This window comes from Plecotus auritus (genome assembly GCF_963455305.1).
Source record: "Plecotus auritus genome assembly, chromosome: 10".
NCBI classification, from domain to species: Eukaryota; Metazoa; Chordata; class Mammalia; order Chiroptera; family Vespertilionidae; genus Plecotus; species Plecotus auritus.
The window spans coordinates 55,837,693-55,858,459 of record NC_137785.1 but is presented as its reverse complement, the minus strand read 5'-3'; the positions used below and the strand labels follow the sequence as shown (position 1 = coordinate 55,858,459).

The window sequence follows — 20,767 nt, the reverse complement described above, 5'->3', positions numbered from 1 at the left end:
TACTTCTCTGCACCTCAGTTTTCCCATCTGTAAAATGGGGATAATAATAAGTGACACCGGTTGTATACAATTGTGCCGAGGATTCAAGGGATTAATATAGGTAGAGGATTTCGAATAGTTCCTGGCAGAAAGCCTTGTTCCGGGGAAGTGTTCGTTATTCTTCTTAACTTGTATTTTAAAATGAAGTGTTCTGATCTGTTTGGGGTTCCACGTGGTGCCTTAGAGTAAAAGCCCAGCGTTCAGCTGCCGTGAGCAAAGCTGATTCTGCTTTTCCGCGTGTGCTTTCACAGGAAGATTACTCAGCCAGTGCTGAAGTTTCTGGGCCGGGCCATGTTCTTCTCCATGGGCTTTTCCGTGACCGTGAAAGGGAAGATCGCAAGCCCCGTGGAAGCCCCGATTTTTGTGGTGGCCCCTCACTCCACGTTCTTCGACGGGATTGCCTGCGTCGCCGCTGGGTTACCGTCCATGGTTTCTCGGAATGAGAATGTGCACGTGCCTCTGATTGGCAGTAAGTACTCGTAAGGTAACGTGGATCAAATGTCTTCACGTTCGTGCATTGTAAAAATCGTATTTTGTTTACTGGCAGATTTTTCAGACACTTGAAAACGATGAAATATCTCAAAACATATTTCCTTCCCTTTTAATGAGGTGCTACATCGGAAGAATGACTTTATGGAAAAAAAGATTAGGCTTCCCTATATATGAACCCTTATAATTCTTTTAAAGTCTTACTTTTAGCACTGTGCCTTCATCTCTTTCTGTTCTTATATATCAGAGGCCAGTTTTCCAAATACCAAACATGCTTGATTCTTTTTTGAGAGAGAATTTAACCACAGAATTTGTGGAAACACCCGATGGATGCATGCTACTCCATGAATTTCTCTTCAGGGATCAGGCTGATGAGCACACTAAAAGTTTTGTCCTAACTCTGCTTTTTCCCCCCAAATCTCCATGAGGGACCAGTGTGTAAATCTCTGAAAATTATGATGTGGAACAATAAGTTCTTCCTGCCGTAAAAAAACAATGAAGCAAGTGGAATGTTTTTCCCACCAGATGCTTGGGTTCCTCCCCAGGGTAATAGTCTCCAAGTAACTGCTCCCTGTGGTCCCAAGGTCATTGCAAGCATCAGATGATGAGAGAGCGAGTGCGAAAGTTGCCCGATGTTGCCTTGGTACTGTGCAGAAATGGTAGTCACTCATTCAGCTGAGAACGACACCCTTTTTCAGTGTAACTCCTTGCTTTGCGTAACGGGCATTTTCCTGAAAAGTTGCATGGCAATGGCTATTTGGTAAATTGAGATTTATTTTTGCATGTGCTAGGAAGGGATGCATTTAAAAGATTGTTGTGCTAAAAAAAAAAAAAAAAGAAGAAGAAAAGGAAAAAAAATAATAGATTGTTGGGCTGAAAATTTTAGTAAGATGAATAGTAATTGCTTTGGACTCCTGTGTACTATGAATTCACATGATCAGTTTTCAGGATGTCCCTAAAAAAAAAATCAGATAATCTTGACATTTCAAAAGTTTAATGTCAACTGAGGAAGAAGACCTATAGGGAACAGATTGCATTCACTGTTTTTCATATTCCTGCTGCTGATGTCTGTGAAGTCAATGAAATATTTTTAGCTAGAAATAGCCACCTCTCCTTTTAGAACCAGAAGCTAAGTTCTAATAAACGTTGAATTAGAGGGTGTGTTTATTTGCTTTCATTTTAATTTCCATACAGTTTGTTTAACGATTTACCCAGTGTTATCACGTTGGTAGCGTTAGCCGGGAAATAAAAAAAAAAAAAAAAAGGCTTGGTTGTAAATTTTGTTTGTTTTAAAGGACTGTTACGGGCTCTGCAGCCAGTGTTGGTATCCCGCGTAGACCCGGATTCCCGAAAAAACACAATAAATGAAATCATAAGGCGAGCAACGTCAGGAGGGGAATGGCCCCAGGTAAAACATAGGCGATGCTGACGTGAATGCATTGGGAATTGAGTGTAAGAAGTCCTCTTTCCCCTGGGATACTCATGGAATTAAATGTATCATTCTTCTTTTATTCTCCCAACTCTTTGAACCAAGTTTTACTTCGTGTTATAAAAAGTAACTCCGTACCTCTGAATTTATTTCCCTTTGCAAAGATGAGAAGCTCATGCACTGTTGTACTCAACAGTATGGAGGGTTTATACTGAAAAAGGAATTAAGATCTTGAATCTTAGCTGAAGTATATCTGGATAGAGCTTTTCAGTTCAGGGGGGCATGTCAGAATCACCTGTAGAAGCTTTCACACTTGACCATCTCATCACCCCCTTCCACTGGAATGAATGCCTTTTGAAGGTGAGGGAGGGGCAGCACTGATGGGATAAAGAAAGCCCCATGGGTGATGCTGGTAAGTATTTCTCTACCTTGGCCCGGTGAAAGCAGGTGATCGCTAGCAGAACTAATGGCTCTGCAGTGATCTGGCCATCCCTTATGATGTGAAGATGTTAGAGTACCCAGAAGAGCATGGCCCTCTGGGAGGCTGTAGATGTTAGAGTACCCAGAAGAGCATGGCCCACTGGGAGGCTGTAGATGTTAGAGTACCCAGAAGAGCATGGCCCTCTGGGAGGCTGTAGAAACCAAGGCATGTGAGGAATCGATATATATAAAAGCCTAAGCGACTGTTATGACCAAACGACCGGTTGACTAGTCGCTATGATGCGCACTGACCACCAGGGGGCAGACGCTCACTGCCCCCTGGTGGCCAGTGCTCTCCCACAGCCAACCTCCTGCGGCAGGCCAACCTCCTGTGGTCCCTCCACCCTGGCTGGCTGGCCCCGATCGCCCCAACAGGGACTGGGCAAGACGGCCCTGATTGGCCCCGATTGCTGGCCAGGCTGAGGGACCCCACGAATTCGTGCACCGGGCCTCTAGTGGTTTAATAAAAGTGCATGGGGAGAAGTGGCATTTGGAATAAGGGTTCCATTTTTACTCTTTGTATCCAAAGAATAGATCTAGGACTGGTAGGTGAAAGTTAACACATAGGTAGATTTCCACTCATTTTGCTCAACTCGAGGAACTTACTGTCCAGAGGTAATATCATCTGAAACCACATGCGGGGGATATTATAGAAAGAGTTCAAGCATTGGAAATGCTAGTTGCCTTTTAATGCCCCCTCCAGCTCTGAGACTTCGTGATTCATTGTTAACAGGGTAGCTAGAGAGTGTCCGCTGAATGAATCACGGTTGCTATTTGGGTCCCATTGTCATAGGAAACCAGTTTCTTTCTTTTTTTTTTTTTTTAAATATATTTTATTGATTTTTTACAGAGAGGAAGGGAGAGGGAGAGAGAGTTAGAAACATTGATGAGAGAGAAACATCAATCAGCTGCCTCCTGCACACCCCCTACTGGGGATGTGCCCGCAACCAAGGTACATGCCCTTGACCGGAATCGAACCTGGGACCCTTGAGTCCGCAGGCCGACGCTCTAGCCACTGAGCCAAACCGGTTAGGGCGGAAACCAGTTTCTTTTTAAATTGGAGGATGGAATGGCACCTTCTCATAATTTTAATTTTACAAATCACCTTTTATAGTGGCGATTTAGCCTAATGATGTTTCTCTCTCTAATTATTATAAAATACTCATTACTAGCTGCTGGGGGAACAGGAATTTTCTGTGTTGTTTTATGTACTTGGTGATTTATTCCTTGCTCAATTCTATACGCTTCGGAAAATCAGTGAATGGGAAACCGACTCTACTGTGTGTCTTCCACACGGAAAACATCAGGAAGTATGCTCACAGCTAAAATCACTTCCTCAGAAAGATACGAAGTTGTGTTTCGTATGTCAAGGAATTCAAGTAAGGACAAAGCATATTGTAAACAGCTAGCTCCTCCTTTTCCCTCCGGGCCTTTTGCTGGGAGTGATATCGTTTAATGGAGAACTGAAACAAGGAAATAGGAAGTGAGGTGGTTGATGTAGAGCAGCTGCAGAAAGAATGTAATATTGCCTACATGTGCCCTTGACCATGACTTAGGTCTACGTCATCTTCTAAATCTGTTTGGATCCTCCGTATCATCAAGAAACATTTGCTAAGTGTATATTCTATTCAAAGCTTTAATCTATTTTCTAATTACCTTACTGGTCAGACTACCCTTCTGGTAGAGGAAAACCAAATGCCTGTCATCTGATCCTGGCTTTCATTAGAATCAAGGGTTAGCCTTGGATTTCCTGTCTCTGTTTTATAAGAATTGGCAACTATCTGTGAAGTAATGAGAAAGTGAATAATGAGCTAATCAATTAATTAGACTGAAATATTAAATCTATTCCTTTTCTTCCAAGATACTAGTTTTCCCAGAAGGTACTTGTACTAATCGCTCCTGTTTGATTACTTTTAAACCAGGTGAGATCAATTAAATTATGTATTGTGACAAAGTAGTATGGACGATTTCTCGAATGATTTGATAGTAATGCACAACGTAACTCGTTGGTTTGCTCTGAGCGTTGCTTCTTTTCCGACTAAAAGTTCTTAATGTTATGAAGCCACAGAATGCACTTCTTTACTTTCTCTTTTGGTATCATAACCCCTTCTTCCTTGGAGAGAAAGAGAGAGAGAACGTGTGTGTGTGTGTGTGTGTGTGTGTGTGTGTGTGTGTGTGTGTTTGAGCAGAACCTACTGGCGGATTTTCCTTTTTCTCCAAGGACTTGGTCACAGGCACCCAGGGTCCTGTGTCATCAAGTGGAAACCTATTTCCATGATCATTATCATGCCTTCTAAGGCTCGTTTAATTTTTTAATATTATCAAGCCATGACTTTCATAGTAATGTGTAATTTTACAGCTCTTGGTAACACTTTAAAATGTTTCTGTATTGGCTGCCAGAATGCTCACAGCCAGAGTTAAAACCCACTTTTGTCAACTGTGGTAGTGCTGGCTTCAAGCATTTGGCTTCATCTAGATTTTCTTATTTCCTCTTTGTCTTGATTGTTGCCATGACTTTGAAAAAGAAAATCCTGCCCAATAATAGGTGTTTGGAAAATGAAAGCCAGTGGGGATGTAAGTAAGTGAATATTCTAAGTGACGGACCCAACAGTTAATATTTTGCTTACATAATTCTGCATTTTCAAAATCTCGCGTTTTGGTAAACACGAGGGCTTGACCAGCATTTAGCAAATAGTTTCCTATGTGTGCTCTTAAAGCGGTCAGCTTCTGTGTGCCGTTTCTGACTAGTCTTTTCCTCTGTTGTAAAACCTGTGCTCACACAAAGCCCTTGTAATAAGATCTCATCCTGCTCATAGGCGCCTTCATCCCAGGAGTGCCCGTGCAGCCCATCCTCCTTCGATACCCCAACAAGCTGGTAAGCATCCTGTTTCACTGTGGGGAGACTTTCAGACATTCCCCACAGCACAGATGCCCCAGGGCCCCTTCTGGTCATTTGAATAAAGGTCTGGAGAGAGGAGTGGTGGGAGCAGAGGGGGAGTCTCATTTCCTTTTTTTTTTTTTTTTTTTTCTTTTTAAATATATTTTATTGATTTCAGAGAGGAAGGGAGAGGGAGAGAGAAATAGAAACATCAATGATGAGAGAGAATCATGGATTGGCTGCCTCCTGCACGCCCCCTACTGGGGATTGAGCCCACAACCCAGGCATGTGCCCTTGACCGGAATCGAACCTGGGACCCTTCAGTCCGCAGGCAGACGCTCTATCCATTGAACCAAACCAGCTAGGGCTCCCCTTGGTTTTTAAATGTTGGCCAGACAGACCTGTATTTGTTGATGCCCATCCTGCATTCTGTGTTTGCTGCGACTAAGCCGCATGAGGACACCTCCTTGGCTTCTGCTCTGTTGTCGCTGTGATGGTGCGGTGAGCCCTCAGGTGCAGGGTCTCCTTAGGAAACGCACGTTCATTTGTGCTTTCCATGAAGCCGAGGAGGAAATTCTCCGGAGTCACTGGCCGTTGCTGGTGGACAGGGATTGAAGAGGCGGGGTAAAGGTGGGATAGGCTTGGCGTTCAGTTACTGGCTCAGTGCTTATTGTCTGTGTGACTCCTGGCAAGTAGCTTCAATCAGAAGATATTTTAAAAGGACCTAAAATCCTCCAGAACGTCCCCAGTTGGCTCAGGAAATGGTCACTGCTGCTCCCGGCCAGCACCTGGTTGTCTTCTGGGCATGGATTGTGCCACCATTTCCCTAACCCAGGTTTTTGGAGGATGTTTGGGGCTGAGAGGTACTTCATTTACTAGGGAATTCCCATACAAAGCCAAGATGCCATCACTAAGGACCGGTTAGTGACGATTAGGAGTTCTCGATCAAGTCAACCTTCTATTCAGGGGCTCATCTCGCCACCGTGATGTCTGTAGTTAAAATGAAAATCTATCAGACTTCCACTCATTGTATTTCTGACTATGGGTTTGCATTTGCCATTTATTCAAATTCCTTCACTTTGCATTTATTTTTTTTTTAAATATATTTATTGATTTTAAAGAAGAAGGGAGAGGGAAAGAGAGTAACATCAATGATGACAAAGAATCGTTGATCGGCTGCCTCCTGCATGCCCCCTATTGGGGATCGAGCCCACAGCCCGGGCATATGCCCTTGACCAGAATCGAACCCGGAACCCTTCAGTCCACAGGCCGATGTTCTATCTACTAAGCCCGTGGTCGGCAAATGGCGGTTCGCGAGCCACATGTGGCTCTTTGGCCCCTTGAGTGTGGCTCTTCCACAAAATACCACGGCCTGGGCGAGTCTATTTTGAAGAAGTGGCGTTAGAAGAAGTTTAAGTTTAAAAAATTTGGCTCTCCAAAGAAATTTCAATCGTTGTACTGTTGATTTTTGGCTCTGTTGACTAATGAGTTTGCCGACCACTGCCAAAACCGGCTAGGGGCACTTTGCATTTCTTTAAACTTTTCTCCCAAATTACCCTCTCTCTCTCTTTAGGAAACTGATGTTTTTTGAGTTTTGTAAGCAAATTCATTGTCCAGATATGTTCCTATTCAGGAAAATAGCTAAGCACGCACGATAGATTTTTTTAAAAGTCAGAGCAACTTCGTTCCATGAAAAGGTGGTTACATAAGGGAGACGGATCTTGGCTGTGTAGATATATAATCCAAGAATACATCGCTCCGTCCACTGTTGTTTAACAATAATAACATGCTGGTTCTATTTTCCAACATGATGCTTTTCATTTAGAAGGTCCATGCCTACCAGTATGGAAATGAGGTTTCTGTCTCCTTTAGTATTCTCTGAACTAACAGCTTCAATACTCTTTTGTAGGACACTGTGACGTGGACATGGCAAGGATATACATTGTAAGTCACTCATCTCTATTATTTATATACATTTCATTCTAGTGAAGAAAAAGGAAGATTTAAAAAAAAAAAAAAAAAGAAGACTTGTTGTGAAAGTAAAGATTTCTCATCAGATCCTTCAATCTTGTAGCTGACACGTCTCCATGGAGAGCACCCCTCTCTTGCCCATTAACCCTGTGGTGGCCCGCATGTGCAGAATCCCTGCCTTTGTCACGTTGTAATGGGTCTTCAGGGCTTACCCACCACCTCTTGGCAACATCCCAGCGACCTAGTTTGCATCCTCTGTAGCTTTAATCCTGTGGTTTCCTTTTCATTGCAGATTCAGCGCTATCCAATGTCTTTATTGTTATTTTACTATATATATTTTGGCATAAGCAGTCCAGGGTAATGCAGTCCTATGGCCTAAAGGGTGAGTTGGGAAGAGAGCTAACCAAGCTTGCAGTTCCGTTCTGTTTTTTTTTTTTTGTTTTTTAAATATATTTTATTGATTTTTTACAGAGAGGAAGGGAGAGGGATAGAGAGCCAGAAACATCTATGAGAGAGAAACATCGATCAGCTGCCTCCTGCACACCCCCTACTGGGGATGTGCCCGCAACCAAGGTACATGCCCTTGACCGGAATCAAACCTGGGACCTTTCAGTCCGCAGGCCTACGCTCTAGCCACTGAGCCAAACCGGTCAGGGCTGCAGTTCCGTTCTGGATGTGAGAAGCGTAGGGCTGAGCAGTTTCTAAAAAGCCTTCAGAGAGGAGAGGAACACAGCTTCACCCTTAAGCCAAAGGGAAACGGGCCTTTAAATAGGACGGAACCTGTAGAGTCTCCATCGGCGGCCTGTTGATGTTTCGGTGAGAAACGTGTCAAACCTCTGGATTGGAGGGCTTTGCCGGGGGTTTTCCCGGTCATGCCTTTGATACTGTTATGCACAGGATTCAAGTACCATTGTCGGTGGACAGGTGACAACCCCTTGGAAATACTGAAAAGGAAATCATTTGCTTTCCAAGCATGCTGTGGGCTCCCCCTGGGACTAACCTTGTAGACAGTCCCAGCGAATTCTGAACAGTCAGATATGGCTACACTTTCTTTCTCCAATTTGTGCATGTGAACTGCTTTGAAATCATACACTTAAGTCAGAAATTGTAACTGATGAACCGGTTGCACCTGTTACTGTTGATCAACATGTCAGGTGGGTGTGTTCCTCTTACACTGCCGTCCGTGAAGCAAGGTCAAGGGCGCCCAAAATAAAGAGCGTAAGTCGCAAAGGGCATCTAGACATTACGTTACCGCCCGCTCCTCAGGAAATCAGTGTACTCCTTCGGCTAGAATAAAACTCTCACGGCGCTGCTGGTTGTGAGTAACTGGTGTTCAGCTTTTTAACGAGGAAAACTTAGGAGAGACAGTTAGTACGAGAGCGTTTTAGAAAAAGACGTGCCTAAAAATTGGGTGTATTTCTATTTCCCAACGTGGGTCATCCTTGGAGCCTCACACGTTGAGTTCCTCAAGGAACTGGAGAGTTTGGGTTCACTGTTCAGTCCATATGATTTTTTTTTTGTCGTCCAGGTAGATGTGAAGGTCAAACAAGGGAAAGCTTTTCTGGAAGGGGGATCAGGGTTAGAAAAGAGGATTTTTGGTTCGTCTAGCCTTCTAACCTGGGAAGTGTATGGTACAGGGAAAGCGGAAATAGGAGAGAGAATTCAGAAAAGAAAGAGGAAAAACAGGTGGTCCGAGTGAACGATGTCTTAGGACGTAGCAGCCCACACAGAGTCTTCAAAAGACACCCCTTGGTTTTGTCCACGCGCCACATTGCACTCACCTGTGGGAACGCTCATGCCCACCTCTGTCCTCTGACCCGATAGCTGGTGTAGTCAGCTCTGTGTCTGTTCCTGCTAAATCAGCTTTCTCAATCGCCCTTGCTCCATGAGTTACTCAGGTCTCGGGTTCTAAGAAATTCTACCCCAAAGCAGATACCCGGAGAGGACTCAGGAATTTGGGGAATAAACCGAGAGAAAGAGCAGCCGTGGGAAAGCAGATCTGTGTCCGCCCAAGAAGTGTTTGTGTGTAATGAGAATCATAGGTGTGGCTCTATTTATTTATTGTTTTACAGCATTCAGAATTATCTCTTCAAATCCACTGACTTCCAAAGCTCAATTAAATGATTAAAGAATAATTACGGCAGACAATATGGGTTGACTTTGTTTGCTTGTGGTTGACAGTGAAATATTTTCTTCCCCTTGTAGATGGAAGATTAGAGAACGGATACTTATGTTAACTATTTACAGTTAGTCATGAAATTGGTCGATCTATTTTCTAAATTCTCTCTTTAAATTCCTTGTTTAAATGCCTATGATTTTTGTCTTAAGTCTCTTCAAGTAATTTTTTTTTTTTTTAACAATTAAATCATATGTTAGCTGCTTCACAGTAAAACAAAAAGGTTGGTTGGTTATTTTTACAAACACGTAGACTAATCCACTAGGCCAGATTAAAATCCCACAGAACTCTTATCTGGAGAGTTTGTCTATATACTAGAAAGCTTCAAGTTGGAACAACCATTTCAAAAGTTATTTTGAGAGAGTTGATTGTAACCGCCTCATGAAAGCCTAGCTTTACCATGAAATTTGAGACTTTTCAGAAAATTCCCCCACAGTGAAAATGTTTATTAGTACCTGAGACAATTATGATTAAATTTCTGCTTTTAAGAAAGGCCAACTGATTTTGTTTTTTGAATATCAGAAAAGAGTTCAGTAATGTTCTACTCCGAATTATCTTGTAATCACATTTATGAATCTTAAAACTTGGCCTTGACTAGTTTCTCTAGGGACTTACGCTTTTGAATCTGAGTTGTCAAGGAGATTTCAAAGTTGGGGTTCAGTCTGCTGAACTGCAGCTCTGACTCACAAATACATACATGGTATTGCAGGTACTGATTGAACTTGTGTTTTGTTTTTTAATATTTTTCATAGATTTCAGAGAGGAAGGGAGAGGGAGAGAGAGATAGGAACATCCATGATGAGAGAGAATCATGGATCGGCTGCCTCCTGCACGCCCCCTACTGGGGCTCGAGCCTGCAACCTGGGCATGTGCCCTGACCAAGAATCAAACTGTGACTTTCTGGTTCATAGGTAGATACTCAACCACTGAGCCACACCAGCCGGGCAGTGATTGATCTTTGGAATGTCAAGAATAATCTGAGTCCAAGAAGTGTTACAGCTGCCATGCAGCATTGATAGACCCAAACTATGTATGCTTGGCCTCAGTGCTCTGTGTGCAGAAGGGGGTTGTTGGGTAATATTAGGCGATCCTTGTCTCACCATGTAAAGGGAACCTCTCTTCTTCCTCTTCAGCATTCAGCTGTGTGTGCTCACCTTCTGCCAGCCCTTCACAAGGGTGGAAGTTGAGGTAAGTCATTCAAAACGTGGCCGTGGAACTTGAGATTTGGCCTTTCCTTTTATTTTGAACTAGAGGCCCGGTGCACAAAATTCGTGCACAGGTAGGGTCCCTAGGCCTGGCTGGCCATCAGGGCCAATCTGTGGGGCGACCGGCAGGGCGATCTGGGGGCCCCTGCTGGCACCTGCCTTGGCTGGCCTGGGGCCTGTGGGCTGGGGCCAGCTCCTGCATTGAGCATCTGCCCCCTGGTGGTCAGTTTGCATCATAGAGACCGGTCGTTCCGTCATTCAGTCTATTTGCTTATTAGGTTTTTATTATATAGGACTAGTGGTCCAGTGCACAAAATTTGTGCACGGGGTGGGGGGGTTGTCCCTCAGCCCAGCCTGCACCCTCTCCAGTCTGGGACCCCTTGGGGGATGTCCGACTGCCGGTTTAGGCCCGATCCCCTTTGCCAGCCTGATCACCCTCAACTGCCTGCCCCCCCCGCTGGCCTACTTGCCCCCAACTGCTGGCCTGATTGCCCCCAACTGTCCCCCCTGCCAACCTGCTTGCCCCCAACTGCCCCCCCTGCTGGCCTTATTGCCCCCAACTACCCCCCCTGCCAGCCTGCTTGCCCCCAGTTGCGCCCCTTGCCAGCCTGCTCACCCCCACCTGGCCCCCCCCCTCCAGCGTGCTTGCCCCCAACTGCCCTTCCCTCTTGGCCTGATCACCCTTAACTGCCTCTGCCTCTGCCCTGCCACCATGGCTTTGTCTGGAAGGATGTCCGGAAGGATGTCCAGAAGGTCTCCCGGTCTAATTAGCATATTACCCTTTTATTAGTACAGACTCCTTGTCTCCAGAGACCGGATATGCAAAGGCCAGAAGTTAAACCCACCATCTTTCAAATAAGCCCTGTGTGCAAATCGTGTATCTAAACCCAGGTGATCAGGTCTAGCCCTTAGAGTTGGATCAGGAAACATCTCTAACTTCTGAGAACCTCCAAGGTGTAACCAGCCTGGCTGGCCGGATTTGCACCACCCATTTCTACGTCTGTATTCCTTTCAACGCCTACCTCTGCCAAGTGGAATGCTAACCCTTCCCGTCCCAACCGAAGGAGCCACAGAGACCGAGAGCCCCACAGCTCCTTGGAGGGTAGTGGGCTCTGGGAGCCTGAGAGGTGCTTCTTGGGTCGTGGGGGAGGCACGGCGGGCAGGAGCCACAGAGAGCCCGAGGCGGTCGTATCCGGGAGGCAGCCCGCATCATCAGTCACATTCTTTGGGTTGGAGTTGCAGTGGCAGGCGCGAGTGGGGGAGTAGTGAGATCATTCTGAAAATCTGACCACATTTTTTGGACTCCAGGTTGTTTCCAGAAGAATTCTTAGTCTCTAGGAGTGACACAGCATGGACCCCTGAATTCAGTCAGAATGTGCTTGGTTTTACGGATGCTTTCAGGTAGCCTGTGAAGAGAGAGGGTCAGATATATACCCACATGTCTATACTATACCTCCAGCAGACCTAGCAGCAGACGTGGAAATGCATGTAGAACTGCTGTGTTTTTTTTTATAGAGCACATGTGTCAGTGGTCAAACTGTGTTACAACAGAGGTATGCAAATTTCTCATTCTATTGCCCTGACCACTGTTACACATTTCCTTTCTGTGTCATGTCTGGCTTTCTCTCTCTCTTTCTTTCTTTCTTCCTTCCTTCCTTTCTTTCTTTCTTTCTTTCTTTCTTTCTTTCTTTCTTTCTTTCTTTCTCTCTCTCTCTTTCTTTCTTTCTTTTTTTCTTTCTCTCTTTCTCTCTCCCTTTCTTTTTTCCTTTCTCCCTTTTTTCTTTCTGCTCCTTCCTTTCCTCTCTTCTTCCCCCCTTTCCTCCCTCCCTCCCTCCTCTCTTTCTGTCCCTCCCTCCTCTCTCTCTTTGAGTTACAATATTTGCATTCTCCAGCCAGTTCTCAGACCTGTTTGACCTGTTTGGACAATATTTTCTAGCAAAAAAAAAAAGAAAGAAAGAAAAATATATTCTTTATCCAACAACTTCACAAAAAAGATGGCTTTTGACCATTAGAAACGCCTGAGTCAGCAGGGATTTGGTGTATGAGGATTGTGGTGCGAGGCACAAAGACGGGAACCTGTGGACTTGCGACTTAGAATTCTCGTTTCAATTATATGTATTTTAGGTCTTCGGTGCTACCTTTCACCCAGGGGACCCCTAACAACTATATGACTGGGTATTTTTATTCCCCAGCGTTTAGCTGTAACTGAACACCCCCACACCCTGGCTCAGTGCTCTCCGGCTGGGCCGGGTCTCGGAGGTGCCAGCTGGCGCTGCCCCACACATGGCTTCGTTAGACGTCTCGGCTCATTGAGCTGTGCCAGTTCCAGTTGTCTTGGCTGTTCGGAGGCACGCTCCTCTCTCCTTTTCCTTTAAAATTGATGGGGATCCTACGTGTTATTTTTGACATGCGTTTTTAGAACTCCTTAACTATCCATCAGGTAAGCCTCATTCAGGATGTATCCCTCAAGAAGAGGACATTAGCCGAGCCCGTGTGACTCAGTGGTTGAGCATCAACCCAGGAGCCAAGAGGTCACCGGCTTTCATTTTATTGCCACTACGAGCCCACCAGAATGTGCCCAAGCAAATTACTTAAACCTCTCTCTGGCTGTGTTCTTCCTGGTAAAATGGGAGTAACACGTATTTTATAGGGTCGTTAGGATTTAATAAGGGTTACTCATGTGCTGGCACATGGCTGGGGTTCGGTGAGCATTAACCTTTATTCCCCTGAGCACGTAGATCGCTCTGTTCTTCCTAAAGGGAAGCAGCAGGTGCTGTTCACAAGCACTTCCCTCGTGTGGAATTTTCTCTTTTGGAAACCTTGAGAGAAGAATCGTGGACGAACCAGCCCTGCCCATTTGTGAAGACGGTCCGTTAAGGGTATTTTCTGCTCCTTGGAAAAGGATACGTTTGTGTGAAATCGTCATTCATCCATCTCTCTCCTCCTCTTAATCATTGACTTGGGAGAGAGGAATGTGCTGGGTGTGGCCAGGAAGCAGTGAGTGAACCGGTTCTGTGAGGACCGGGTGTTCGTAGAAGGACTGGCTCCCGAGGGCAGGTGGCCTTGAATTACAGGCCGAGGAGTTGGACGTCAGCTGGTGTGCAGCCTAAGGCCCAGGCGGAGGTGGGAGGTCCCGGGACCAAAGGCGCAAACGAGAGGTGTTGGTGTGGGAGAGACGTCGCCAGCCTCCTTACCTGGGACAGGCGGTGCCGTCAGCAGGGTGGCCTCGGAGGGAAGGGAGCTGTGGAGTCAGGCTCGGGTGAATGGAAAGGGAATTCGAGTTCCTAGGGCTGTCACAGGGATGGAGAGACTCCCCTCTCCCGCCTGGGTGCCCTAACGGGGTCTGTGAAATAGCCCGGCATCAGGTCGGTGACCAGGGGAAAGGATGCACATTTATTCCTTTTCTAATACGGGCACAAGGGCGTCACAGGGAATGAAAAACGGAATACCTGAGAACAGGGGTGGGATTTTGGAGAGCTCATCTTCCATCTGAATAGACGAAGGGGAGGGAGGATGCAGGTCACGCGGGGGAGAGCAGATGACTTGTAGGAAAGCAGATGGGCCCTCAGAAGCACAGATGAGAGAGAGAGTGTGCGATGGAGTCGGCCTGGGGGTGACGCCCACCTCTAGTCTCCTCTCTGATGGGGCCCAGGCCCCCTGTCCCATGAGTCTTTGCAGGAGGGGATTTATGACGGTTGGCTTCTTATTGGGGGACCTGTCTTCAGGCAGACGAGGGGGTGCGGAAGAAGCCTCGCCCCTGTATGTGCTGCTTCTCCAGTGGCCTCAGCTCCAGAGAATCAACACGCCCGAGTGGCCTTCACGGTCATCCCTCGGAAGTGGAAAGTGAAATGCCTTCGCGATGAAACGTGGACTTGGAACCCTAGAAGCAGAGCCAGTGTTGAAACAGATCTGCGGGCAGCAGATCAGAGCTGGCCGGGAAGGGGCCACCGGGCAGCAGGGACATGCCGTCCAAGCTACGGAGCCCGATCCTTGCCCATCACGTGGACATGAAGAAAATAGACTCGGGCCTGGGACGACATGCTTTGGCCCACTTCCAGAGATAAAGGGAGATAGATCTTCAGCAGAAGGAAAACAGACCGGGAATTCTTTTTCTACTTTGAGGCAGTATGGCCACCTTGGGAAAGTAACAGAGTTCTCAAGCAGCTATGAGGACCCCGTGGAAGTTGACATGGATTTGTCGTACCCTCACCCCATAAGGTTTTTCTGGTTTTAAAAAATATGTTTTTATTGATTTCAGAGAGAGAAAGGGAGAGGCAGAGAGGGAGAGAAACATCAATGATGAGAGAGCAACATGGATCGGCTGCCCCCTGCACGCCCCCTACTTGGGGTGGAGCCAGCACCCCTGGCACGTGCCCTGATGGGGAATCGAACCGTGACCTCCTGGTTCATGGGTTGACGCTCAAGCACTGAGCCACACCTGCCGGGCATAAGGTTTTTCTTTAGCCTCCCTCAGGGGTGTCTACAGGAGTGAGGCGGAGGGATCAGGAGACAGGTGACCAAGGATGTGTGACTGGCACCATGGGTGGGGCAGTGAGAGAGCCTCGGTGAGAGAAAGGCCACGTGGACGTGTCTGACTCCCCAAGACCGGGGTCGACAGGCAGACAGATGCTGCCGGAGGGGCAGAGAAAGAGGGGTGAGCAGGTCCTGAGAATGACTGTGAGGCTCTCGTGGTCTAGGCAGGACCTGGGTAGGAGAGAAGCAAACACTCTTAGGCCACGAGGGAAAACTCTGGCTGAAGAGCTTGTGCGAGGAGGAGATGCGGGTCACAGGTTCATGTCCACGGCGGAAACAGAGGGGAGAAGAATCTCTGCGGCCAGGTGAAGAGGCGGTGAGGTCAAGAGGGCAGATGGACCATCAGTGTGGCCACGGGGAGGTGACGAGAGAAGGTGAAGGTGAACGTGAGACTTGGGATCAGGAAGCCGCGGGGGGAGTTAGACGTGTCTCAGGGGACTGCGATGGATAATAGCCTTTTGGTGCATCGTCCTTCCCCAGGAAAGGGGATGCTCACAAAATGGACATGTGAGCTGGAGGGCAAGGTCTCACCCCAGGAGAGGTGCCTTTTTACTAGAATTTCCATTGAATTGCTTCTCAGGAGGCCTGGGGCCCATGAGGGTCACACCTAGACTTTTACTTATTTTTTGCTCTCAATGGATTTTTTTTTTTCTCCTTAAGAATAGAATGCCACGTCCCTATGAGAGTTACTAAAACTCATTTTGTGGAAAATACTATCAGAGAACCGAAGCCATAGCTCATCGTATTGTGTTTGGTTAACAACGAAGCTGCCACTGATTTTTCTTGGGTTTCAGTATACGCTACAAATCAAGTGCGTGCTATGTAAATGATCCTTTGACTTAAAAGAAACAACACAAAATGAAGAATTATAGGGCAATCTAAAACTTCACATTATTATACTATTTTGTTAGAGGTTTTACAAACATTGGTTTTGAAGCACTGTTTTCTTCCTTGAATTGCATTCCAAGCAAATATCAGCGATTTTTACCGGAACAGGCTGAAGGGAGTTTTTAGAAAAACTAATTTGCAGACGTTGGTGCTCTGGATATCTAAGTGATGTGGGGACCTCTGGTGGCTTAGTTTATTTTTCCATCTTAAGGAATAACTGGATACGAAGCAGGAAGCTAGACACAGGAGTCCGGTTGGAAAGGATGTTGGAGATCATGTAGTCAGACCTTACTCTCAACAGGGGAGGGGACGGAAGCCCGTGAGGCCCATAGGATTCCCCAGCAGAACCAAGGCCACGGGGCTATTTCTGCAGCACGCCGCCGTCCCCTCGGAGAAGGTGTTAATAGAAGGAACGAGCAAAGTAAAATGACCTGTAGCGGGTTATCCTGTCATTCCTATCCACTTATCTGAGAAATTGCCCTGCACCCAAGCGGCCCTCGGCATCCCACTCCCTCTGCTCATGGTCTCACATCTCCTGTAGGTTGATGCGTGGGGTTCCCCCTGCTCTTAGCTTCTTCCTCTTTGGTTTACCCGCTCCCTTCCACCAAAGGCACTGCTCCGAAACTCGGACCTGCTCATGTCACTCCCTTGCTCAGACTCCATCTCCAAGGCCCCCTTGCCCACAGGCTTCTCACCATGACTCACAAGATGTGCAGACACGCCTGCGTGAGTCCAGAAAAGGTGTTCATTACGCGGATCTTTCTTTTTTATTCCCAACGGTGGCCCTGCCACATGCGTGTGGCTTTAGCTCTGTTGTTTAACCTCTTCTAGCCACATCCTTCTATTCGATGGAAATGGTGGAGCGTGCCTCAAGGAATTGTTAAGAGAGTTCATGGCATAAAGACGCCAATAGAAAGTTCTCAGCGCATAGTAGGTGCTTAATGGATGGGCTTAGCTCATTGTCATACGTTTCTACCCCGGGACATGGAGAGCTCCTGGAGGGCAGGGTCCTCCTTGCCACGTCTTCACGGCGTGGTGCCCAGCCTAGCACGTGGTAGGTGCCTAAGCACTATTTACTGCGTGGAAGTGAGCCATGGAATCTTGGGCCCGTCATTTGATCTTTGTGGATCCCAGTTCCTCATGACTAAAATTGGGAGGCTCGGTGAAATGAACTACTGCATTTAAAGCACCTAGCACGGTACCCGGTTCTTAGGTATAATTCTGTTGGTGAAATCATGTGATACATGAACTACTGCATTTAAAGCACCTAGCACGGTACCCGGTTCTTAGGTATAATTCTGTTGGTGAAATCATGTGATACATGAACTACTGCATTTAAAGCACCTAACACGGTACTCGGTTCATAGGAATAATTCTGTTGGGGAAATCATGTGATACATGAACTACTGCATTTAAAGCACCTAGCACGGTACCCGGTTCATCGGAATACTTCTGTTGGGGATGGAATCATGTGTATCCTTTAAAAGCCAAGGTCAGCCATCAGTCAGCTCTCGGTGAACCCTGTTTGGCTGCTTTTCCCTGCCCACTTCCGGCCAAGTTCACCATGTCCTCTCTCTCACCCTCCTACTCTAGGAAAGATGGTTTCGTGGGGAAAACAAGGGTCTTAGAATCTGACCGACCTTGGGCTGAATCCTGGCCATGCGACCTGTTTTACTTTCAATAAGTTAATGAAGCTTTTCAGCACTATCTGTAATTGGGGGTCAGGGTCGTGATACTGAGCATATGCTGTGTCGGCCTAGCTAGCCTATAAAAATTTCTGTTTCCTTTAGAACTCAAATAGGGTCCTATTGATCTTGCCTGATGTATAGTAGGTGCTCAGAATATATGTTGTGACTTAAATACGGCACCAAAACCTTGCTGACATTAGAACGCTATTAATAAAAACAAGGACGGTACCAATGGGGCATTGCAGAATGCCGGGTATAGAGAAAGGTACATTTAAATGGCCATAAAGCAAAACAGGGTGTTAAGGAAATGCTAGAAAGTCAATACTAAGGATTTAAAAAAGCAGATGAAATGCCAAAACACGAAGTTCCATCAACGGATGAAAATATGGCCCCTAGAGGAACGGATGGAGAAGATAAGTCATAAAAGACAAAATCATCATCATCATAACCTTCTCACACAAGGGGAGGGACTGGTAGAAAATGCGGGTCTGAGAAGAAGATCTTCGTAGCTATAGCTCTCCATCTCCCAGAATTCCAGACACGGGCTCATTTCATCTTCACCACGGCCAGGGAAGTAGGCGATCGGAGCCTGCCTTATAGAATCGAGGAGACGGTTCAGAAAGGTAAAGGAGGTGCTGGTTAATACACAGGGAGACCCAGAGCTCCTGATCCAAGCTCTGGGCTCCTGCCACCACGTCATGTTACTGATGCACTCAAAAGGCAGGGTTCATAGGGTGAAAGGTAACTGATGCACTCAAAAGGCAGGGTTCATAGGGTGATAGGTAACGTATACATGAACTAGAGGCCCAGTGCACAAAATTCATGCATGGGTGGAATCCCTAGGCCTGGCCGGCGATCAGGGCCGATGTGTGGGGTGACCGGTGGGGCGATGGGGAGGCCCCCGCTGGTACCCCCCTTAGCTGGCCTGGGGCCTGCGGGCTGAGGGTAGCTCCTGTGTTGAGTGTCTGCCCCCTGATGGTCAGTGCGCATCATAGTGACCAGTCGTTCTGCCGGTCGTTCCACCGTTTGGTCAACTTGCATATTGGGCTTTTATCATATAGGATATCTTCGGCATTTGATGTCGGAGCCCTGCCAGTTGTTATAAAAAGGTGTGTTTATCTTTCAGTTTATGCCTGTTCAAGCACCGAATGATGAAGAAAAAAGGGATCCTGTCCTTTATGCTGGTAGAGTCCGGAATTTGATGGCAGAGTGAGTGTCCATATGTGATTATAATCAGTAGGTAGTTTGAACAGTATTGGTAAATGACATTTAACATAGTTGTAAGGATTTGGGTGTTTTCTTCCTAACATCCTCATCTCCCCCCCCCCCCCCAATTTATTTTGGTAAGTCAAATCATGTGCATTCCATAAAATAACCACTTTCCACAAGATGGAAATCAACTATTACATGGTTATCGTACTTAAAACACAAAGCAAGCATGGTCAGCTGGCAGACGTGTGCAGACGTAAGATTACCGAGGACCTTGACCTCGGGGCCATAGTAAGTCTGAACAAGTAGAGAAACATGCCTCTTTGGCAATAAAAAGCTAAAGCTACTGTTTAAAAAGTAGGGATTACTTTCCCACTCCCTGCTGTTGGTTGGCCCAGTCAGGCCTCGTGTTCCTTACCTGTTTGAAAACTCTGCCTTTGAATGCTTTAGAGCTCTGGGAATCCCCGTGACCGATCACACCTACGAGGACTGCAGACTGATGATCTCGGCCGGGCAGCTCACCCTGCCTATGGAAGCCGGGCTGGTGGAATTTACCAAAATCAGCCGGAAATTGAAGTAAGCGTATTTCAAAATTACGTTTTCATAACAGTGCCCAAGAGAGATCTGAATTCCTGTGTGTTTATTTTCTCTGGCTTTATGAATGCTCCGCTCTGGTGCCTGTCTTTTTGTGTTTTTATTGATTTGAGAGAGAGAGAGGGAGAGAAACATCGATCAGCTGCCTCCTGCAGGCCCCCACTCCGGATCGAGCCCGCATCCTGGGTGTGTGCCCTGACCAGGAATCGAACTGGAGGGCTTTCGGTGCACGGGACGACACTCACCCATCCAACCAGCCAGGACTCAGCTCTGGTGTTTATTAGGGAAGCCAAGCTTATGCCTGTATCTCCCCTTTCATTTTTTTTTTTATATTTATAGTATATTTTTATTGGTTTCAGAAAGAGGAAGGCAGAGGGAGAAAGAGATAGAAACATCAATGATGAGAGAGAATCATTGATCGGCAGCCTGCTGCACGCCCCGCCCCCCACTGGCGATTGAGCCCACAACCTGGCACGTACCCTGACTGGGAATCAAACCGTGACCTCCTGGCTCATAGGTCGATGCTCATCTGCTGAGCCACGCCGCCCGGGCTCCCGTTTAGCTCATCCAGTTTTGTGTTTTCCAAGAACAGTTAAGACCGTATGTGCTGGTCACAGGAGACCAGGCGACCGTGTGGACGCGGATAGCGCTGCCTCCTGACTCAGAAAAGCTGAGTGGTTGAGTGTTCAGTCCGTCCTGATGCCTTTGTACCAAGAGGACAGCATAAGGAGACGATACGGGCCTGGGGTGGCCAGAATTTCCCTTTCAAAAGAAGAATTGACTCGTAGGGTAGCCGTTCTGACCATCACTAACATTTTTAAATACCCCTAAGACCTGTCTTTTTCTTCTGGGTACATCATTTTTTCTAAAAAGGTGAAAACGCCCCTTCGTGCTTTCACGATCCAGTTTGAACCATTTAGAAACATGCCTTCTGAATGATGTGGTCCGAAAGGTGTACCCCTCCCCCGCCCCCCAGTCCTCAGTTCATTCTGCTTTCAGCCCCGCTGGGGACTCGCAGAATGTATGGAGGTCATGGAGCTTGGCACCCTCCCTGGGAGGGAGCTGCAGAGCCCGCTACTGTATTGAAAATACAGTGTTTTCAATATTTAAAAAATTATATTTTGATAACGAATTGAGCAAATACTATCTACATTTTTTAGCTAACAAAATGTTTTGATGTTACGTTCA

General features: G+C 46.6%; 1 protein-coding gene across 2 annotated transcripts in view; it reads left to right on the top strand.

Moving 5' to 3' along the window:
- LPCAT2 (lysophosphatidylcholine acyltransferase 2) overlaps window positions 1-20,767 on the top strand; it is a 58,854-nt gene that overhangs the window by 7,967 nt on the left and 30,120 nt on the right. The window contains exons 3-10 of one of the 2 annotated variants that reach the window (XM_080645724.1): window positions 291-508; window positions 1,824-1,936; window positions 4,299-4,359; window positions 5,254-5,312; window positions 7,225-7,259; window positions 10,596-10,650; window positions 18,903-18,985; window positions 19,436-19,561. In XM_080645724.1, coding sequence (XP_080501850.1) covers window positions 291-508; window positions 1,824-1,936; window positions 4,299-4,359; window positions 5,254-5,312; window positions 7,225-7,259; window positions 10,596-10,650; window positions 18,903-18,985; window positions 19,436-19,561 — 750 coding nt within the window. The remainder of the gene's footprint in view (window positions 1-290; window positions 509-1,823; window positions 1,937-4,298; window positions 4,360-5,253; window positions 5,313-7,224; window positions 7,260-10,595; window positions 10,651-18,902; window positions 18,986-19,435; window positions 19,562-20,767) is intronic. The other variant, XM_080645725.1, reaches the window with a different exon arrangement.